This window comes from Meles meles, chromosome 17 (genome assembly GCF_922984935.1).
Source record: "Meles meles chromosome 17, mMelMel3.1 paternal haplotype, whole genome shotgun sequence".
Lineage (NCBI taxonomy): Eukaryota > Metazoa > Chordata > Mammalia > Carnivora > Mustelidae > Meles > Meles meles.
The window spans coordinates 64940795-64962422 of record NC_060082.1 but is presented as its reverse complement, the minus strand read 5'-3'; the positions used below and the strand labels follow the sequence as shown (position 1 = coordinate 64962422).

The following is a 21628-nucleotide window of genomic DNA, read 5'->3' as shown; positions in this document are numbered from 1 at the left end:
CCCAGAGGGTGGGGAAGGGGGGCTTAGTTTAATTAGCCACTGATAGCTTTGTTTGCACATGCTCCTGTTTAGAAGTATTTCTTTTTAGAAAGGGATGTTTGAGAAAGTTCAACAGATTTGGAAAACCTGAATGTGCTCCCATAGCATCCTGTGCTTATCTGCCTCCTCTTCTTGTACAGGTAGGACCCCTTTTGTCTCTAGTTGAGGACTGTGAGGCACTTTCTGGGGGAAAAAAAAAATCTGGTTTATCTCTTTTTTATAGGCCAGGGTCTATAATAGCATTCCATTGTCTAACACTCAATGAATTCTTAAATTTAAATGAATGAATTTGTACTGAGTGGCTATTTTTCTATTATCAGTTGTTTCATAATTAGCACTTCCTAAGAGACTTAGCTTTATAGCCGTATTAAAATAACTAAGTCAATTGTATATTTCAATTAGGATTGCTCTCTTAGTAATTACTAGCTTCTCTTTCCTTGGGATTTAGTAACAGCAGCATGTTTCAATTGATTAAATCGTTTGAGCAGTCACTGCTGAGCATTGCTGATTTACTGTTATCACAAAGTTCACAGATACAACCTATTATATGTGTGTTTGCTTAACACTAGTAAATTTCTTCTTCCTTCCTGTTTTTTTCTTTTTTTGTTCTTTTGGGTGATTTTCTTTTATAACTTACATTTTTAATTTAAGTGTTAGGTATTAAGAAAATGTAATTGTTATGTGTAAAGCTTGATGAATTTTTATAAACCAAATGAACACACCTGTGTGACCAACACACCCAGACTGAGAGAACATTATCCAGCATCCCAGCAACTTCTTGTGCTCTTGTAGTCACTGTCCATCCCATCCCAGGGTAGCCACCATTTTGATCTCTGACTTTTGATGTAGTGATGTTGAACATCTTTTCATGTGCTTCGGGACATTTGTAAATCATCTTTGGAGAAATGTCCTTTTAAATTTAATTTAAATTTAAATTAATTTAAAATATTTTTTCTTTAATTTTTTTGTTGTTAATTTCTCCAATGTCCTGAAGTTTCCTCATGTTTTCTTCTAGGAATTTTACAGTTTTACATCTTATATTTAGGTCTTTAATCCATTTTGAGTTAACTTATGTATATTGTGGAAAATAGGGTTCAACTTCATTCTTTTACATGTCAGTATCCACTTTTCCCAGGACTATTTGTTGAAGAAACTGTTTTTCTTCATTGACTGGTCTTACTACTTTGGTTGAAGATTATTTGACTGTATGTGTGAGTTTATTTCTGGGTCCTTTATTATTTTGGTCTGTTTACCAGTCTTTATGCCAGTATCACACTGTTTGTTTTGTTTTATTTTGTTTAAAGATTTATTTATTTGCGAGAGAGACAGAAAATGGTGGGGGTGGGGGACAGAAGGATAGAGAGAGAGAATCTTAAGCAGACTTTGTGCTCATGTAGAGCCCCATGCGGGGCTCGATCTTACAACTCTAAGATAACGACCTGAGCTGAAACCAAGAGCTGGACACTTAACTGACTGTGCCACCTAGGCACTCCGGTACCACACTGTTTTATTTTGTTCTGTTTTTAAGATTAATTTATTTAAGAGAGAGAGATAGATAGTGGCAGGGAGGGACAAAGAAATAGGGAGAGAGAGTCTTAAGCAGACTCCATGCTGAGTGTAGAGCCCGACACCGGGTTTGATCTCATGACACTGAGTGGAAACCAAGATTCCTATGGTTAACTGACTGTGCCACCCAAGTATCCCAGGAAAGCACTGTTTTGATAACTATAGCTTTGTGACATGTTCTGAAATCAGGAAGTGTGAATCCTCAAACTTTATTCTTTTTAAAAATAGTTTGGCCTATTTGAGGTCGTTTGAGAAGTGATAAAAATTTTAGGATTTTTTTCCACTTCAGCAAAAAAATATTGTTTGAATTTTGATAGGGATTGTGCTGAATCTATATTATCATTTGACAGTATGGACATCTTAACAATATTAAGTGTTCCACTCATGAACGTGAGATGTTTTCTCATTTGTGTCATCTTTTTTATTTTTATTTTTTTAAAGATTTAATTTATTTATTTGACAGAGGGAGACACAGCAAGAGAGGGAACACAAGCAGGGGGAGGGGGAAAGGGAGAGGGAGAAGCAGACTTCTCACTGAGCGGGGATCCTGATGTGGGGCTCGATCCCAGGACCCTGGGATCGTGACCTGAACTGAAGGCAGTTGCTTAACGACTGAGCCACTCAGGTACCCCTGTGTCTTCTGTTTTAAATTTGTTTGTATATTCTTTAATTTCTTCTGTCAATATTTTGTAGTTTTCCTTATACTTTCTTAGGCACATCCCTAAATATTTTATTCTTTTTGATACTATTGTAAATGGAATTGTTTTCTTAATTTCCTTTTTGGATTGTTCAGTGTTAAAAGTATAGAAGTGCAGCCAGTTTTTTTTGTGCTTTGATTTTGTGTCCTGCAACTTCCCTGAATCCATCAGCAGTTTTTTAATGCAATTCTTAGGATTTTCTATATATGATGTCATGTCATCTCTGAACAGAGATAATTTTACTTCCTTTTGTCCAATGTGGGGTGGGTGGGGAGAGGGAGAGAGTATCCCAAGCATCTCCATGCCTAGCCCAGAGCCCAACAACCCTGAGATCATGACCTGAGCCAAAATCAAGAGTATGCAGCTTAACTGACTGAGCTACCCAGGCAACCCCCCTTTTGTCCGATTTGGATGCCTTTTATTTCCTTTATTGCCTAATTGCTCTGGCTAGGACTTCCAGTACTAATTCGAATAGAAGAGAGCTGGCGTCCTTGTCTTGTTCCTGCTCTTAGAGGAAAAGCTTTCAGTCTTTCATCATTATTATGTCAACTATAGGCTTTTTCATAAATGGCCTTTAATATGTTGAGGTTTCCTGGGGCGCCTGGGTGGCTCAGTGGTTTAAGTCGCTGCCTTCGGCTCAGGTCATGATCTCAGGGTCCTGGGATCGAGTCCCGCATCGGACTCTCTGCTCGGCAGGGAGCCTGCTTCCCTCTCACTCTCTCTGCCTGCCTCTCTGCCTACTTGTGATCTCTCTCTGTCAAATAAATAAATAAAATCTTAAAAAAAAATTCCTTTAATATGTTGAGGTTTCCTTTTGTTCTTAATTTATTGAGTATTTTTATCATGAAAGGTGTTGAATCTTGTCATATGCTTTTTCTACATCAGTTGGGATGATCATGTATGTGGCTTCTGTCCTTCATTCTTTTATTTTTTTAAAGATTTTATTTATTTATTTGACAGAGAGAGAGATCACAAGTAGGCAGAGAGGCAGGCAGAGAGAGAGAGGGGGAAGGAGACTTCCTGCCGAGCAGAGAGCCCTATGTGGGGCTCGATCTCAGGACCTTGAGATCATGATCTGAGCTGAAGGCAGAGGCTTAACCCACTGAGCCACCCCGGCGCCCCTGTCCTTCATTCTTCTAATGCGTATTACATTGATTGATGTTCATATGTTGAATCATTCTTATTATTCTAGAAATAAATCTCCATTTATGTAATATCCTTTTAATGTGCTATCAAATTTCCTTTGCCTATATTTCATTGAAGATTTTTGTATCAGTATTCATTAGGGATTTGGTCTGTAGTTTTTCTGTAGTGCCTTTGTCTGGCTTTGGTATCAGGGTAATTCTGGTTATATAGAATGAATTTGGAAGTGTTCCCTCTCCAGATTTTTGGAAGAGTTTCAAGAATTGGTGTTAGTTCTTCTTTAAATGTTTGGTAGAATTCTTTAATGGAACTGTCTAGTTGCGGGGGGGCTTTTCTTTGTTGAAAGGTTTTGATTATTGATTCAGTCTCCTTACTTGTTATTGGTCTGTTGATATTTTCTCTTTCTTCATGATTTATTCTTGATGTGTGTTGCTGGGAATTTATCCATTTCTTCTAGGTTTCCAATTTTTTGGAGTACAGTTGTTCATAGTAGTCTCTTAAAATCATTTTTCTGTGGCTTAGTTGTAATGCTCCATGTCTTATTATTATATATCCTAGGATTTTGTACAAAGTTGATACAGATTAATACAAAATTGACAAATTACATCACCTCTTGCCTGCTAAGAATTTAAGATATTAATGGGTCTTAGATAATCCATGTTTTAACTTAACATTAATTCATTTTAAGTCTTATTCTCTTAGTATCCTTCTCTCTCTTCATCAGATTTATACTTTGATTTGCAACTCTCACTTTTGTTGACAAACCAGGTGGACCAAAATTGTTTTGATTTTGGGGCGCCTGGGTGGCTCAGTGGGTTAAAAGCCTCTGCCTTCGGCTCAGGTCATGATCCCAGGGTCCTGGGATAGAGCCCCACATCGGGCTCTCTGCTCCGCAGGGAGCCTGCTTCCTCCTCTCTCTCTGCCTGCCTCTCTGCCTAGTTGTGATTTCTCTCTGTCAAATAAATAAAAATATTTAAAAAAAAAGTTTTGATTTTTTGTAACACATTTTTACTGTGAAATATAAGGGGAAAAATGCGCATAAACTAGAATGTACAACTTGCAAAGTAATTATAAAGTGAATGCATGTGTAGCTAACATTCAGATCAAGGAGTGGAACAAGATGGCCATTCTTGGTATTGCTTCTCCCAGAAATAGCTATCTTGACTTTTGAAATAATCATACGCTTGATTTTCTTAATAGTTTTACCATCAGTGTTTGGATCCATCACAGTGTAATATAAGTTTTGCCTGATTTTGAGCTTTTGATAAATTGAATCATACCGTATGTAAACATTTTTGTCTTCAGCGTTCTGTTGGGAGATTCATATACACGATTGCATCCCATTTCAGTATTGTATACTGTTTCAGTAGCTAATTCACAGTGAATTTATCCATTCTGCTATTGCTTAGCTTGGGGCTCTTACAAGTTAATGCTGCTGTAAACATGCATTTGTATACTGGAACGTAGTTCCAAGTATACAAGTATACAAGGTCAATTGACCTTGACCAATTCCAGTATGAATTTCTCTAGGAATATTACCTAGGTGTAGAAGTGCTGGATTATAGAGAATGCTGATCTACAAGTCATCAGATAATGGCAGGCTTTTCCAAAGTGGCCATAAAACACTTTGTGCGTCCACCAGTGCTGTGGGGATTTCCATTATTCTGCATTCTTGCCAACAAACGATTAGGATTGTTAGGTTTTAAAGTGTTCATTATTAACCTCAGTGAAATTATGATTTGCATTTACCTGATTACTAATGAAGTTGAACATCTTTATTTATGCCTTTTCGTTATTTGACTTTCCTGGGCAATTTTAAGATTTTGCCTGTTCTTCTTTTGGGTTGTTTATATCTTTTATAGTGGTATATAATTATTTTTAAGATTTTGATCCTAGTCATTGATAAGTATGTTGCAGATATCTTATTTTGCTTTGAAACTTGTGTTTTCTATGGAGTTTTTTTTAAATAAGAGAAGCTCCTCTTAATGTTAGTGTAATCAAATGTATAAATTTTCCCCCATTATGGCTAGCTTTTTATCTCCTGTTGAAACAGAATTTTTTGCCCTAAGTTTATGGATGATATTCTCTTATAATTTCTTTTAAATATTTACTTCAATTTTTATTGTTAGGTCTTTAATCTACCTGGAATTTTGTTTGTTTGTTTGTTTGGTGTTAGGTAGGAATTCCAGTGTATAATTTTATATGAATTTTCAATTTTTTCAGGTTTCTTGGCCATTATTGGCTCTTTATCTTTCCATATAGATTTGGAATCCTCTATTAAATGTTTCATCACAAACAAAATTTGATTGAGATTACATTGATTGCATATCAATTTGGGAAGGATATAGCATATCCCTCTTTACTCCAAAAGGGTCAAACTTTTGGGAGCTTTATTCCTAGAATATTTTTTGATGCTGTTGTAAATTGTATCATGGGCATGCATGTGTGTATTTGTGTGTTTATTGATATGTAGAAATACAATAGATTTTGGTGCTGTTGAGGTTAGCTCAGTGCTTACTGATTGCTTTCTGGATCTGTCCATTTCTGATAGAGGGGCATTATAAGCGTCCAGCCATATAATGGATTCATGTGTTCCTTCCTTCTTGCAGTACTGTTAGTTTTTGCCTTATGTATTTTGACACTCTGTTGTGAGGCACATACGCATTAAGGATTGTTATCCTTAATGTAAGATTGTAAGTCTCCTTGGAGTATTGACCTCTTATCATTATGAAATGGTCCTCTTTATCCCTGATAACTTCATTGTTCTGAAATCTGCTCTGTCTGAAATTAATATACTGAATCCTGTTTTCTTTTGATTTGTGTTAGCATATCTTTCTTTATCCTGTACTTTTCGTCTATATCTATATTTAAAGTATGTTTCTTGTGAAAATAATCCCATTAACAGTTGTAACAAAAATAATAAAATACCTGGAATAAACCTAACCAAGGAGGTGCAAGACCTGTATTCTAAAAACTACACAACACTAATAAAAGAAATTGAAGTTGACACAAATGGAGAGATGGTCCCTGCTCATGGGTTGGAAGAACCAATATTGTTAAAATGTCCATACTACCCAAAGCAATCTACAGATTTAATATAGTCCTGATCAAAATATCAACATTTTTCACACAACTGGAACAAATAATACTAAAATTTGCATGGAACCACAAAGATCCCAAATAGCCAAAGCAATCTTTAAAAGAACAAAGCTGAAGATATCACAATTCCAGATTTCAAGATATACTACAAAGCCATAGGAATCAAAACAATACGGTACTAGCACAAAAATCGGTAAGTGGAACAGAGTAGAGAGCTGAGAAATAAACCCATGCCTGTATGATCAGTTAATACATGACAAAGGAGGCAGGAATATACAGTGGGAAAGACATAGTCTTTTCAACAGATGGTGCTGGGAAAACCAGAAAACTACTGGCCAAAGAATGAAACTGTACTGTTTTCTTACATCATACACAAAAAACCATGAAAATGGATTAAAGATCTGAATGTGACATCTGAAATTGTAAAGCTCCTAGGAGAAAACATAGGCAGTAATTTCTTTGACCTTGACCATAGAAACATTTTTCTATATATGTCTCCCTAGCCAAGGGAAACAAAAGCAAAATAAAACTATTGGGACTATGTCAAAATAAAAAGCTTTTGTATAGTAATGGAAACCATCAATAAAATGACAAGGCAGCCTACTGAGTGTGAGAAGACATTTGCAAATGATGTATCTGCTAAGGGGTTAATATCCAAAATATATAAAGACCTTACACAACTCAACACCAAAGAAATCCCCAAATAATCCAATTAAAAGTGGGCAGGGGCTCTGAATAGATACTTTTCCAGAGAAGACATACAGATAACCAGCAGACACATGAAAACATGCTTAACATCACTAATCATCAGGGAAATGCAAATCAAAACCATGATGAGATAACCACCTCAGAATGGCTAAAATCAAAAACACAAGAAACAATAAGTGTTAGTGAGGATATGAAGAAAAAGGAACCTCATGCATGTTGGCAGGAATGCAAACTGTGATAACCATTGGGGAAAACAGTATGGAGTTTCCTCAAAAAAATTAAAAATAGAATTACTAGATGCTCTAGTAATTCCATTACTGGCTGCTTACCCAAAGAAAATGAAAACACTAGGGGCTCCTGGGTGGCTCAGTGGGTTAAAGTCTCTGCCTTCGGCTTGGGTCATGATCCCTGGGGTCCTGGGGTCAAGCCCCGCATCGGGCTCTCTGCTCGGCAGGGAGCCTGCTTCCCTTCCTTTTCTCTCTGCCTGCCTCTCTGCCTGCTTGTGATCTCTGTCTGTCAATAAATAAATAAAAATCATTTAAAAAAAAACAAAACACTAATTCGAAAAGATATATGCACCTCTTTGTTTATTGCAGCATTATTTAGAATTGCCTAGTTATGGAAATGTCCATCCATAGATGAATGGATTAAGATGTGGTATATATATATATATATACACATACACAATGGAACATTACTCACTCTTAAGAAAGAATGAGATCTTGTCATTTGCAACAACATGAATGGAGCTCGAAGGTATAATGCTAAGTGAAATAAACCAGAGGAAGACAAATGCTCTATGATTTCACTCATATGTGGAATTTGAGAAACATGAAAAACAAAGAGACAGACTCTGAGATATAACAGAATGAACTGATGGTTGCGAGAGGAGAGATGGTTGGGGGATGAGTGAGTGAAATAGGTAGAGGGGATTAAGAGTACACTTATCATGATGAGCACTGAGGGAGTAACGTATAGAACTGTTGAATCGTTATACTCTATAACACTGTATAAATTTTTTTAAACATAAAGCCAGTTTCTTGTAAATAACACACAGTTGAGTCATGTGTTTTGTTCAAGTCTTAAAATCTTTGAATTGGTGTGGGGCACCTGGGTGACTCAGTGGGTTAAAGCCTCTGCCTTCGGCTCAGGTCATGATCCCAGGGTCCTGGGATCGAGCCCCACATCGGGCTCTCTGCTCCACAGGGAGCCTGCTTCCTCCTCCCTCTCTGCCTTCCTCTCTGCCTAGTTATGATTTCTCTCTGTCAAATTTGAATTGGTGTATTTAGACCATTTATGTTTAAAGCGATTGTTGATATAGTTGGATTAATATTTACTGTTTGTTATTGTTTGTTATCGTTGTTCCATTTTCGTCTTTCATACTTTTTTTCTGCCCTTTGTACTTCAAGTTCAGCATTGTATATAATTCCATATTTTCTCCTTTCATAGCATGTATTCTTCTTTTACTTTCTCTTGTGGTTGCCCTGGACTTTGCAGTATACATTTACAACTAATCCAAATCTACTTTCAGATAACACTGTACCACTTCATGGGTAGTACAACTATTTTGTAATAACAAGCTACTTCTTTTTCTTCCTTTCTTTTGTCAAAATACTGCTAATTTCTCCCATCCATTCCTTATATCATTGCTGTCATTCACTTGCACATAAGCATATATATGTATGTATATGTGTATGTATGTATGTGTGTATATCCTTTTCTTTATGTAGATCTCAGTTTCTGACCTGTGTCGTTTTCCAGTTTTCCAAAAAACCACTTTTTAACATTTCTTGCAAGGTTCCCTGGAATAATTTCCCTCAGTTTTTTGCTTGTCCAAGAAGGATAATTTTTGTAGGATATAGAATTCTAGATGTGTGTTTTTTCTCTCAATACTTTTTATTTATTTATTTATTTATTTATTTATTTTTTCCATTTTATTTATTTTTTCAGCATAACAGTATTCATTCTTTTTGCACAACACCCTTCTCTCAATACTTTAAATATTTCACCCCAACCCTCCTGTTTGCATGATTTCTGAGAAGTTAGATAGAACTTGTCTTTGTTTTTCTTTAGGTAGGTGTGTTTTTCTTTTTTCTCAAGAGTTTCTCTGTGTCTTTGAACTTCTTGGAGTTTGTATATGATATGCCTAGGTGTAGTATTTTTGGCATTTATCCTGTTTTGTGTTGTCTGAGCTTCGTATACCTATGGTTTGGTGTCTGACATTAATTTGGGGGAAATTCTCATTCATTATTACTTGAAATATTTCTTTTGTTTCTTTCTCTCGTTCTTTCCTTCTGGTATTCTCATTACTCATATATTATACATTTTACAGTTGACCTGCACTTTTTTGGATATTCTGGTCTGTGGTTTTTTTCTTTTTTCCCTTTTCTCTTTAATTTTAGCAGTTCCATTGTCATGTCGTAAAGCTCAGAGTTTCTTGCTCTACTGTGTCCAGTCTGCCAGTGAACTCATCAAAGGCATTCTTCATTTTTGTTACTGTTTGCTCTAGTGTTTCTTTTTTATCCTTCATTAGAACTTTTCTGCCTACATTATCCATCTATTCTTGCTTGTTGTGTACTTTTTTACATTAAAGCCCTTAGCATATTAATCATAATTTTTAAAAATTCCTGGTCTGATAATTCCACCATTCTTGTCATCTAACTCTGGTTCTCATGCTTGTTTAGTCTCTTCGAACTGTGTTCCGTGCTTTCTTAAGAAATGCCTTGTGGGGCGCCTGGGTGGCTCAGTAGGTTAAAGCCTCTGCCTTTGGCTCAGGTCATGATCTCAGGGTCCTGGGATCGAGCCCCACATCGGGCTCTCTGCTCCGCGGGGAGCCTGCTTCCTCCTCTCTCTCTGCCTGCCTCTCTGCCTAGTTGTGATTTCTCTCTGTCAAATAAATAAAATATTAAAAAAAAAAAAAAAGAAATGCCTTGTAATTTTTTTTTGTTTGTTTGAAAGGTGGGACATTGTATACTTGGTAAAAGGAACTGTGGTAAACAGACCTTTCATAATGTGGTGGTGAGGTGTGGTGGTAGAAGAAACGTTCTGGACTGGGTCTAAATCTTTTGGTGGGCCTTTGTCCCTGGACTGTTCACTTCATTAGTGCTGCTCGGATTTCCCCTTTCCCTTAGACAGGTTGGGCTCTGATAAAATACCAGTGGGTTCAGCTCTACTAACATAGTTCTCCTAAAGTCAGTCCTTGTTAAGAAGAACAGAATACTCTGGAATATTTCAAAGAGCTTCTGGAGGTAAAACTCACAGAAGTGTAGGGGCGCCTGGGTGGCTCAGTGGGTTAAAACCTCTGCCTTCGGCTGAAGTCATGATCCCAGGGTCCAGGTCTCTGCTCCGCAGGGAGCCTGCTTCCTCCTCTCTCTCTGCCTGCCTCTCTGCCTAGTTGTGATTTCTGTCAAATAAATAAAATATTTAAAAAAAAAAACACCACCAAAACTCACAGAAGTGTAGAAGCTCCACTCTGACGGGTGTCCTCCTTGGACTTTCTAACTTAAGGATTTATCCACACTGAGCATCCATCAATATATCAATTAATGTAGTTCAAGTTTTCCTACATGGGCACTGGTTCCCACAGAGGTTCCTCTGTATCTGCCTGTCTCTGAGTTTTGGGACAGTCGTTTGTCGTGTGACCTCACTTTTCCGAAGATTTATGAAGAGTTGATTTTTCTGTTTAGCTTTTTAACTTGTTGTTAGGACAGAATGGCAGCTTCCATGAATACAGGCACACTTTTTGAGACTAAAGACAACTTTGTTTCTTCCTTTCCAATCCAATCCAATCCAATAAAATCCAGATTTTATTTCCTTTGTTTCCCTAACTGTTGTGGCTAGCATTTTAGCAGTGTTGAATAGAAGTAGCTGATAGGGACCTTTGTCTTGTTCTCATTCTTAAAGGAAAACTCTTAGTGTTAAGTATTATTTGTCGTAAATGTTCTGTAGATACCCATTATCTAAGGAAGTTCCTCTCAGTTTGCTAATATTCCTCTCCCCCGTGAATCTGTTTTATCTTACCAGATACTTTTTTAGCTTCTTTTAAGATGATCATTTCAGATCTATTATTAAAATGAATTATACTAATCAGTTTTCTAGAGTCACATGTTTATTACATAATAAATACAAGTTGGTCATGATATTTATGTGCGTGTGTGTGGTGTTCATATTATTACTTGCACATAATTCTGTTTGATACTCTAGGGATTTTGCTACCTATTCATGAATAAGGCTGGCATGTAGTTTTTCATTTCTCACACTGTTGGGTTTTGGTGTGTAAGGTGTATAAAATCAGATGGGCAGTGCTCTCTTATTTTAAGTTCTCAGGGAGAGTTAAAAGATTATAATTATTTCTTTTTTGAATTTTTAGTCACATAGGTCCAGAATTGTCCTTGTAAGAGGAGTTTTTGTTACAGGAACTTGATATTTTTGTCACTTTAAATTAAAAATTTCCATGACTTTTTCCATGTCATCTAAATGTTAAAATTTATTAGTGTAAAGATATCCACTTTTACTATTAACATTTTATTTTTCCTCCCTTTTCCAAGAGATTTTTTTGCTGGAGCTGAGAAGGATTCTTTTTCTATTATTAGAAGTTGTGCATTATTTTTGACATTTTCTCACACTTTAGAATTTACAAATACTTGTGAAAATCTGCAGTTAATCACTACTTTTTCCTCTTCTTGGAAAGTACCAAGATCTTTTATCCCCAACTTGACTTTCATGTTACTCTTTTGTGTATTTAAATTCTATTTTTTTCTTAGTTGTAATTCAACAAGAAATACTATGATTATTTTTCACACTTAACGTTCATTTACATTTATCCACATATATCCCAATTCTTAATTCTTCAGGTCTGCTTTCTGAGAATTTCCATTTGCCGTTGCTTCCCTTCATACTGAAACATGATCTTTTTTTCTTTATTCCTGTTTAAATTTGTTGGGTTCTTTGAATCTCTCAGTTGGTATCTTTTGTCAAGAGTGGAAAATTCTTAACAACCATTATTTTTCCCCCAAAACATTCCCCTCTACCTCATTCTCTTTTAGAACCCACATTTAACTCAGTATGTTTCCATCCTTTTCACTTTAGCTCCCTAAACTCTACTTATTTCCATTCTTTTTGCCTTTCTGTGTTATATTTGGGTGATTTCTTCCGAACTGTTTTCCAGACCACATATTCTTCAGCTATCTGTAGTCTGCTAATAAATTCTTTCATCGAGTTTTTAATGTCTTTTATTACATTTTCCATTTCTAGGAGTTGCTTCAGTATTTTTTTAAACATCTAGGTCCCTTTTTTTTTGTTTGTTTTATTTTTCCTGTGGATATTTTCAAGCTGTTTTTTTATTTAAACATAGTACGTATACCTGTCTTTATAATCTTATCTTTGATAATTCTAGTATCTTTGTGAAATCTGTTCATTAATTTTGTCTGTAGGCGCTTGCTCAAGATGCCTCTGGTCTTTCTGTGCTTGGTTACCTTTGTGTGTTGGTCCTTCTCTTTGAAAAATAATTTGTCGGGATAATTAGAGAGCTAGAAGGTAGGTCCTTCTGCCAGAGAAAATTTGTGTTTGCTTTGTATTCAGGAATATTTTATGCTAGTGGCATGAGGTTAGTTGGACTACCAGATGATGGAAATTTGGACTGTAAGTCCCTGAATTGCATGGGTTAATTCTTTCTCTGAGGGTAGTTCTTTAGAGTCCTAGCTTACAGGGGGATGAGTGAGGGTGTTTTATTAGACTACTACTGTGGGTGGGTCTGGAGATTTTATTTCTGACTCATTTTCTTGATACCATCAGAGCTAAAATTCACATACTCATGCATTGGCAAATGCTGTGGGGACAAAAATGACTTTTGTGTTCTACTTCACTGTCTGGCTTTCTACTTTTATTTCAGATTTGTTCTAGAGATTACCTGCTTAATTTTGGCTACTCTTCAGTGCTTTTAGTGATTTTTTAAAAAATTTTAATTCAATTAATTAATATATAGTATATTATTAGTTTCAGAGGTAGAGTTCAGAGGTAGAGGTGATTCATCAGTCTTATATAATACCCATTGCTCATTATGTCACGTGCCCTCCTTAAAGTCCCATCACCCAGTTACACTATCCCCCCATCCCTACCCCTCCAGCAATCCTCATTTTGTTTCCTGTGATTGAGTCTCTTATGGTTTGTCTCCCTCTCTGGTTTCTTCTTGTTTTATTTTTACCCCCCTTCCCTATGCGTCTCTGTTTTGTTTCTTAAATTCTGCATATGAGTGAGATCATATAATAGTCTTTCTCTGATTGACTTATTTCGCTTAGCATAATACCCTGTAGTTCCATCCACATGGCTGCAAGTGGCAAGATTTCTTTTCTTTTTTTTTTAATTTTTTTTAAAGACTTTATTTACTTATTTGACAAAGAGGGATCATAAGTAGGCAGAGAGGCAGGCAGAGAAAGAGAGAGAGAAAGGAGGAAGCAGGCTCCCTGCTAAGCAGAAAGCCCGATATGGGGCTCGATCCCGGGACCCCGGGACCATGACCCGAGCTGAAGACAGAGGCTCTAACCCACTGAGCCACCCAGGCGCCCCAAGATTTCATTTTTTGATGGCTGAGTAATCCATTGGGTGTGTATACACACACACACACACACACACACACACACACACATATTTTTTGTGCATTCTTCTGTTGGTGGACATCTGGGCTCTTTCCATAGTTTGGCTATTGTGGATATTACTAATATAAACATTGGGGTGCACGTGTCCCTTCGGATCACTACGTTTGTATCTTTAGGGTAAATACCCAGTAGTGCGATTGCTGGGTCGTAGGGCAGCTCTATTTTCAAGTTTTTGAGGAACCTCCATACTGGTTTCCAGAGTGGCTGCACCAGCTTGCATTCCCACCAGTGATGTAAGAAGTCCCCTTTTCTTCACATCCTTGCCAACATCTGTTGTTTCCTGACTTGTTAAATCCATATTTAGTTGCTTTCGTAGAGAGGGTGGTCTGAGTAACAGTTAACAACCATTTCTAAAAGTGCCTTTTTTTTAGATCAATTTGAGTGAGATTAGTAACTGATAGAAATCAGTTGTTTCCTGATTTCTAACTATTTAGAGGAATGTTTAGATATTTTGATACACTTGATGACTTTCTCAACAGATTTCTAGGACATAGTGTAAAAACTTATAATTGGTTGAATCATGTTATTAGTAAATTTGCAGTATATGAAGTTTTAGAGTGAATTTTACAGCTTGTAAATTTCTGGCTCTGTCAGACCACATACTGTTTACTTTTAATGGGTTCAGTAGGGCTGAAATTCCGTTTCTCTTGTCAGTCAAATGTCTTTCTTGTCAAGACATTTATCTTGTCAGTGTGGGAGTGGTATGCAGCTGTCTTTAATGTGCTTAAAGGAATGAAATCTTAGAAACCTAAAGCAAATATTTCTAATTTAGTCACCTTGCCAGAAGTGTTTATTCATTATTGTTTTGTCATTTATATTGCATGTTCAAGCTATTTTTTAGATTTTGGCATTCAGAGTTTCGATCACAGTAAAATACAATTAGAAAAAACTTAAATTTCTTTTTTAATGTGTATGTTCCTTTAACTGGCTTTTGTACCTGGTCACCACTTGTTGCACATAATTAATCCACATTCGTGACACAGTGTAGCTTAGTGTTTTAGGGAGATACTCAGATGATGTATGGGTTTGTTACTAGCTTACCTGGTGATGTTACCTTCTTACTGGGTAAAGGGTAGGGCTGGGCCCTGAGAGGGATCCTTACTGTGTTGGCTGATGGCCAGCTGTCCGTTAGAAGCTTAAGGAAATTATTTGAAGGAGACTGATCAAGCCTAAGATAAAAATGGTGCCATCTCCCATCTTGTCGCTTTTCACTAACTTAAAATGCATAAATATATGCTTAATGTGGTATAATTATAAACTCATTGGATTTGTTAGGAAAATAATCACTTAGGGATAATACACAATATTTTTAGTGTTTATCTTAGCATAATATACTATATATCTGCTTTTTATTTTCTCTTATTTATAGTAGACCCAAATGATTTGTACATCGTAGAACCCCTCAAGTTCTCTCCAGAAAAAAAGGTAATATTTTGATTCTTTTTAAGTGTATTGGTATGTTATGACATAGTAGATAAGGAACTGGGTAGAAAGGTTTGATATCTTTAAGTGGTCCTTAAATTTACTGTATATTTCCAGTCATAATAATGATACAAGTCAATGTTAGAGGTCAGCAAACGACGACTTACAGGCTTTATCTGGCCTGTGGCCTGTTCTGTATGAGCCTGGAGCCATCTTAAAGGGTTGTAAAATAAAAAAGAATATGTAAGAGATACAGTATGTGACCTGTAAAGCCTAAAATATTTACTGCCTGGCCCTTTACAGGAATGGCTTGCTGATCCCTGGCTCGTAGTCCTTATTTATTATCAGTGCACGTCAGGCACAGTGTGTGTGTGTGCCGTTCCTGCGTTCCTCACCGCGGCCTGGAGATGGTAGTGTCCCCGAGTTGGAATGAGAAAACCGAAATTCAGAGGGTTTATGTTGTCTTTGAATGATCCATTAAGTCAGTGGTAAAACTCAAAATATACCTGGATTTTTTGGTTATAAAGTCTGCGTTCTCCATTTGCCTCTCAAAATAAGTTGTACTCAGTTTGATTAGAGGTAATAATCTCTAGTTAAAAGAACTTGGACTTTTAGAGCCAAATAGCCCAGGGTTCAGTCCCAACCTGGCCACTTACTGTGTTGTAACTTGGGTGGGGAACCAAACCTCTGGACCTTGGTTTTCTCATTTAGTAACCAGGGATAAATGCTCACTTCTCAGTAAGAAAGATACTCATGAAAGCAACTAGAATTCTACCTGGTGCTTAGTAAGTACTCAGATGTTAGTTATCACCCCCTAAATCTATTTTCACAGGTGGCAGCTAAGCTAAGTAAAGAGGTGTGATTGAGTAGCATTTACAGAATGGGAAGATAGTGGTTAATATCTATCCAGAACGTAACAGTATGTTTGAACATAATACTGTTTTACTTTTCATCGGGAGTTGGCAGTTTCCTGCCTTAGCTCAGCTCTCTAGATGGTTTGATGAGGTAGCTCTTGGAGGTCTCATTACTGCCTTGTTTTAAAATTTGTGTTGCAGAAGAAACGCTGCAAGTACAAAACTGAAAAAATTGAAACCATAAAGCCAGCAGATCCATTGCACCCTATAGCCAATGGAGACCTAAAAGGAAGGAAACCCTTTGTGAACCAGAGAGACTTTTCTAATATGGGAGAAGTTTATCACTCTTCGTACAAGGGGCCTCCGTCTGAAGGAAGCTCAGAAACATCATCACAGTCAGAGGAGTCTTACTTCTGTGGCATTTCAGCTTGCACAAGTCTGTGCAACGGACAGTCCCAAAAGACAAAAACTGAGAAGAGGGCTTTAAAACGAAGGCGATCTAAAGTCCAAGACCAAGGAAAATTGATAAAAACTCTAATACAGACTAAGTCAGGATCACTACCGAGCCTGCATGACATAATCAAAGGAAACAAAGAGATCACCGTGGGAACATTTGGTGTCACAGCGGTCTCGGGACACATCTAAAATGAACAGAACTTTTCATACTGGAGACATTTTGTTGTTGTTCTTTGAAGAACAGTCTGTGGTATTCGAAGGGTTTGGGGGAGGGAGAAAATACTAATGGGAAAAGTATTCAGAAATTATGGTTTCTGCCTTTTTAAAAAAGTAGGTGGGATTGTGTCAATCTTGGTTAATGAGCTGCAGTTTTACAAGGCTGATCACTTCCTACAAGGACAATGGTAGACATTTTATAAAGATGTTTTTTCACAGATTAATTACTGGGACAAACGTAATTTGGAAGCCCAGTTCCTTTGGGTGGGATAGGAATGGAAGCCTAAACCTCTTCCTTTAGCTTTGTTCCTATTTCTTGCACCTTCCCATATTTATGTGCCTTTTGTCATTTATAATGCCACTGGAAGAGGAGGGAGAACTTTTTCTGTCATTTGATTTCTTTTATAACTTTGTTAGTTTTTTGAAGCTGCAAACACTACAAAGGCTTTAAGGTGATCTGCACCTGAAGCTCCGTAATGTGGGTCAGACAGTGTAAAGATTCCGCAGACTTGCCAGATAGACTTCTTGTAGCAAACTCGCTTGAAACAGAAATTGCTGGAATTCTCGTCTGTTCTTTTAGGTAAGCAGAGATGCTGATATTTTCATTCAACTTACTCACACTCGTTTTTCTCTAGTTACTAACTCAATGAGAAAAAGGCCTACAAGATTTTTTCTTACAAATGACTGGTATTTGCAAGTAGATTTTTTATGAATTCACCTTTTAAGCACATTTAACCACTTGTAAGGGTTTTCGTTAGCTACATTACATCTTAAACATTCACAATAAGCACTAATCCTCCGGACTTTCAGGTAATTCTTTCCTGTTTCTACAAATAGAACTTTTGGAGCTTCGTCGTATGAGTCCAGGTCTCGTGGTAAAATCACTGCCTATGTACCTATGCGCGGATCCAGCGAGTGAATTTGTCAAGCCTTGTCTAATTGGTCAAGTCTAAAGGGATCGTTAGTCCTGATGTTTGCTTTGTATTGGCTACAAATGTGCAGAGGCATACCTGTGATGTCAGTGTGTCTGTCTCCACTCTGTCTTTTGTTTCCTTGAAAAATAATTGGCAGCGACTGTATTTGAATAAAATGATTTCTTCGTGTGTGTTTGTACAGTAATGAGTGAAAGTGGGAAGTTTCTTCTTGAAAGGGAGAAAATTGACCATTTCGTGTTGTAAGATTTAAGTTATAACTTATTGAGCACTTTTAGTAATAACTGTTTTTAAACTTGTCTAATACCTCTCGGGTGGGGTATTGTTTGTAATGTGACCTATTTAAAGCCTTTTTTGTTTGTTTAAGTTGCTGCTTTTAGGTTAACAGTATGTTTTAGATGATTTAAATTTTTTTTCCAGTCTGTACAATTAGCCATTCAGAGCAGGAGGGCCTGATTGTATAGAAACTCGTTGAAAAGAGGTCCAGGTGAGATTGGGGGGAGAGCGGAAAGTTACACAATGTGCATGCAGCACCCAGAGTTGTGGAAAGATGACTTTCGTTTGTAACTACGGAGCTGTAGTGCCATTAGAAACTGTGAATTTCCAAATAAATCTGAACACTTGTCTTTATTAATTACGGGCTCTTCTGTTCTTTGGAGGAGAAAGTTAAAAAGACATTGCTCAGAGCAAAGACTGAAGTTTCTGCCAGTTTGGAAACTAAGCACAGCAACATCTCCTTACATGATCGATCACGTTTCGGCCAGCTCGAAACTGACTGAGCTTAAAATAAACATTTTGTTCCATGTACAATTGTAATTTCACTATTTCAAACACGAACATGAGAGTTTTGATCTCTATTTAGTAGAATATGCATATGTGTTTTCCTCTTAGCAGGTGCCATCTTGAGGACTACTAATTTTTAAGTTTTTTCACATCTAAATAGAGTGTAATACTTGATAATATACTTTTCAACTTTTACACATCTAACCAGAGCATAAGATTTTACACTTTGGGGTTTATTTTTCCTCTCTGAGATTAATTATACTTACATGAGGAGAAATAAAAGGTCTTGCCAGTTGTAGACTTGTGCCTGGTAAGAAGCAAAGCTATGTAAACGAAATAGGCTTTCAGTGTTGCTTGATAGTTAGCTTCATTTTATTTTTTCTAACGTTAAGCATTAGACAGCATAAAATAAAAGGAAACTGAGGGATCATAGCAAAGATGCCAAGTAAAGCAGTGTTTGTTTTTTTTCTTAGAGAGGGGGGAAGCAGGCTCCCCACTGAGCAGAGAGCTCGATCTGAGGACGCTTGGATCATGACCTGAGCCAGAGGCAGAGGCTTAACCCACTGAGCCACCCAGGGACCTCTGGAGTTAACTTTTTTAAAGATTTTATTTATTTGACAGAGAAAGCACAGCAGGGAGAGTGGCAGGCAGAGGGAGAAGCAGGCTTCCTGCTGAGCAGAGAGCCCAGTGTGGGGGTCTATCCCAGGATTCTGGGATCATGACCTAAGCCAAAGACAGACGCTTACCTGACTGAACCACCCAGGCACTCCTAGAATTACTTTTTTAGGTGTGATACTAACTAGTATTGTGACTACATAAGTCAATGACCTTATTCTTAGAAAACACGTGCTTCCACGACCAGACCAGGTGGGATTTATTCCTTGGATGCAAGGGTAGTTCAACATTGGCAAATCAATCAATGAGATAGAGCACATCAATAAAAGATAAGAACCATATGGTCCTCTCAATTGATGTTCAAAAAACTTTTGACAAAATACAGCATCCTTTTTTGATTAAAACTCTTCAAAGTATAAGGATAGAGGGAACATACTTCAATATCATAAAAGCCATCTATGAAAAGCCCATAGCAAGTATCATTCTCATTGGGGAAGAACTGAGAGCTTTTCCCTTAAAGTCAGGAACACAACAGCAATGCCCACTCTAACCACTACTGTTCAACATAGTACTAGAAGTCCTAACCTCAGCAATCAGACAACAAAAAGAAAAGGCATCCAAATCGGCAAAGAAGTCAAACTATTACTCTTCCGAGATGACGTGATACTTTATGTGGAAAACCCAAAAAGTTCCAGCCCAAAAGCAAAAACTCCTACAGCAATTCAGCAACATGGCAGGATACAAAAAATGAAAGCACAGAAATCAGTTGCATTTGGTACACTAACAGTATGACTGAAGAAAGAGAAATTAAGGAATTGATCCCATTTACAACTGCATCCAAAACCATAAGATACCTAGGAATAAACCTAACCAAAGAGGTAAAGTATCACTACTCTAGAAGCTACAGAACACTCATGAAAGAAATTGAGGAAGACACAAAGAGACAAAAACATTCCATGCTTGTGGATTGGAAGAATAAACATTGTGAAAATGTCTATGCTGCCCAGAGCAATCTACACATTCAATGCAATCCCTACCAAAATACCATTGAAATTTTTCCTAGAGCTGGAACAAAACGATCCTAAAATTTATATGGAACCAGAAAAGACCCCTATTAGCCTGAGGAATGTTGAAATAGAAAACCAAAGCTGGTGCCATCGCAATTCCAGACTTCAGGCTCTATTACAAAGCTGTCGTCATCAAGACAGTATGGTACTGGCACAAAAACAGACCCACAGATCAATGGAACAGAACAGAGTACCCAGGAATGGACCCTCAACTCTATGGTCAACTAATCTTCGACAAAGCAGGAAAGGATGTCCAATGGAAAAAGGACCTTGTCTTCAACAGATGGTGTTGGGAAAACTGTACAGCCACATGGAGAAGAATGAAACTGGACCATTTCCTTATACTACACACAAAAATAGACTCAAAATGGATGAAAGAACTCAGTGTGAGACAGGACACCTGGGTGGCTCGGTTGGTTGGGCGGCTGCCTTCGGCTCAGGTCATGATCCCAGCATCCTGGGATTGAGTCCCATATCGGGCTCCTTGCTCAGCAGGGAGCCTGCTTCTCCCTCTGTCTCTGCCTGCCTCCCTGCCTACTTGTGATCTCTGTCAAATAAATAAATAAAATCTTTAAAAAAAAAACCCTAGAAGTGAACCCAGGCAGCCACGTCTGTGACTGGCCACAGCAGTTTCTTACAGGACATGTCTCCAAAGACAAGGGAAACAAGGGCAAAAATGGACTATCAGGACTTCATCAAGATAAAAAGCATTCACCCAGCAAAGGAAGCACTTGACGAAACCAAAAGACAACTGACAGAATGAGAGAAGATATTTGCAAATGACATCAGATAAAGGGCTAGTATCCAAGATCTATAAAGAACTTAATCAAACTCAACACCCAAGACAAATAATCCAGGCAAAAAGTAAGCAGAAGACATGAACAGACACTTCTTCAAAGAAGATATCCAAATGGGTAACAGACACATGAAAAAATGCTCCACATCATTTGCCTTCAGGGAAATACAAATCAAAACTACAATGAGATACCACCTCGCACCAGTTAGAATGGCTAATGTGAACAAGACAGAGAACAACAAATGTTGGTGAGAGTGTGGACAAAGGGGAACCCTCTTGCACTGTTGGTAGGAATGCAAGGTGGTGCAGCCACACTGAAAAACAGTACAGAGGTTCTTCAAGAAGTTAAAAATAGAGCTACCCTACAACCCAGCAATTGCACTACTGGGTATTTATCTCAAAGACACAGATGTAGTGAAAAGAAGGGGCACTTGTACTCCAATGTTCATAGCAGCAATGTCCAAAATAGCCAAACTGTGGAAGGAGCTGAGACATTCTTCAACAGATGAACGGATAAAGAAGATGTGGTTCATATACACAATGGAACATTCCTCAGCCATTGGAAAGGATGAACACCCACC

General features: G+C 37.4%; 1 protein-coding gene across 4 annotated transcripts in view; it reads left to right on the top strand.

The window, feature by feature from the left end:
- SUCO (SUN domain containing ossification factor) overlaps window positions 1-18414 on the top strand; it is a 95851-nt gene extending 77437 nt beyond the window's left edge. For 2 of the 4 annotated variants that reach the window (XM_045982730.1, XM_045982731.1), the window contains 2 exons: window positions 15276-15331; window positions 16384-18414. In XM_045982730.1, the coding sequence (XP_045838686.1) occupies window positions 15276-15331; window positions 16384-16827 (500 nt within the window). In that variant the 3' untranslated portion in view covers window positions 16828-18414. The other 2 variants (XM_045982729.1, XM_045982732.1) reach the window with 2 other exon arrangements.
- Window positions 18415-21628: the final 3214 nt, after the last annotated feature.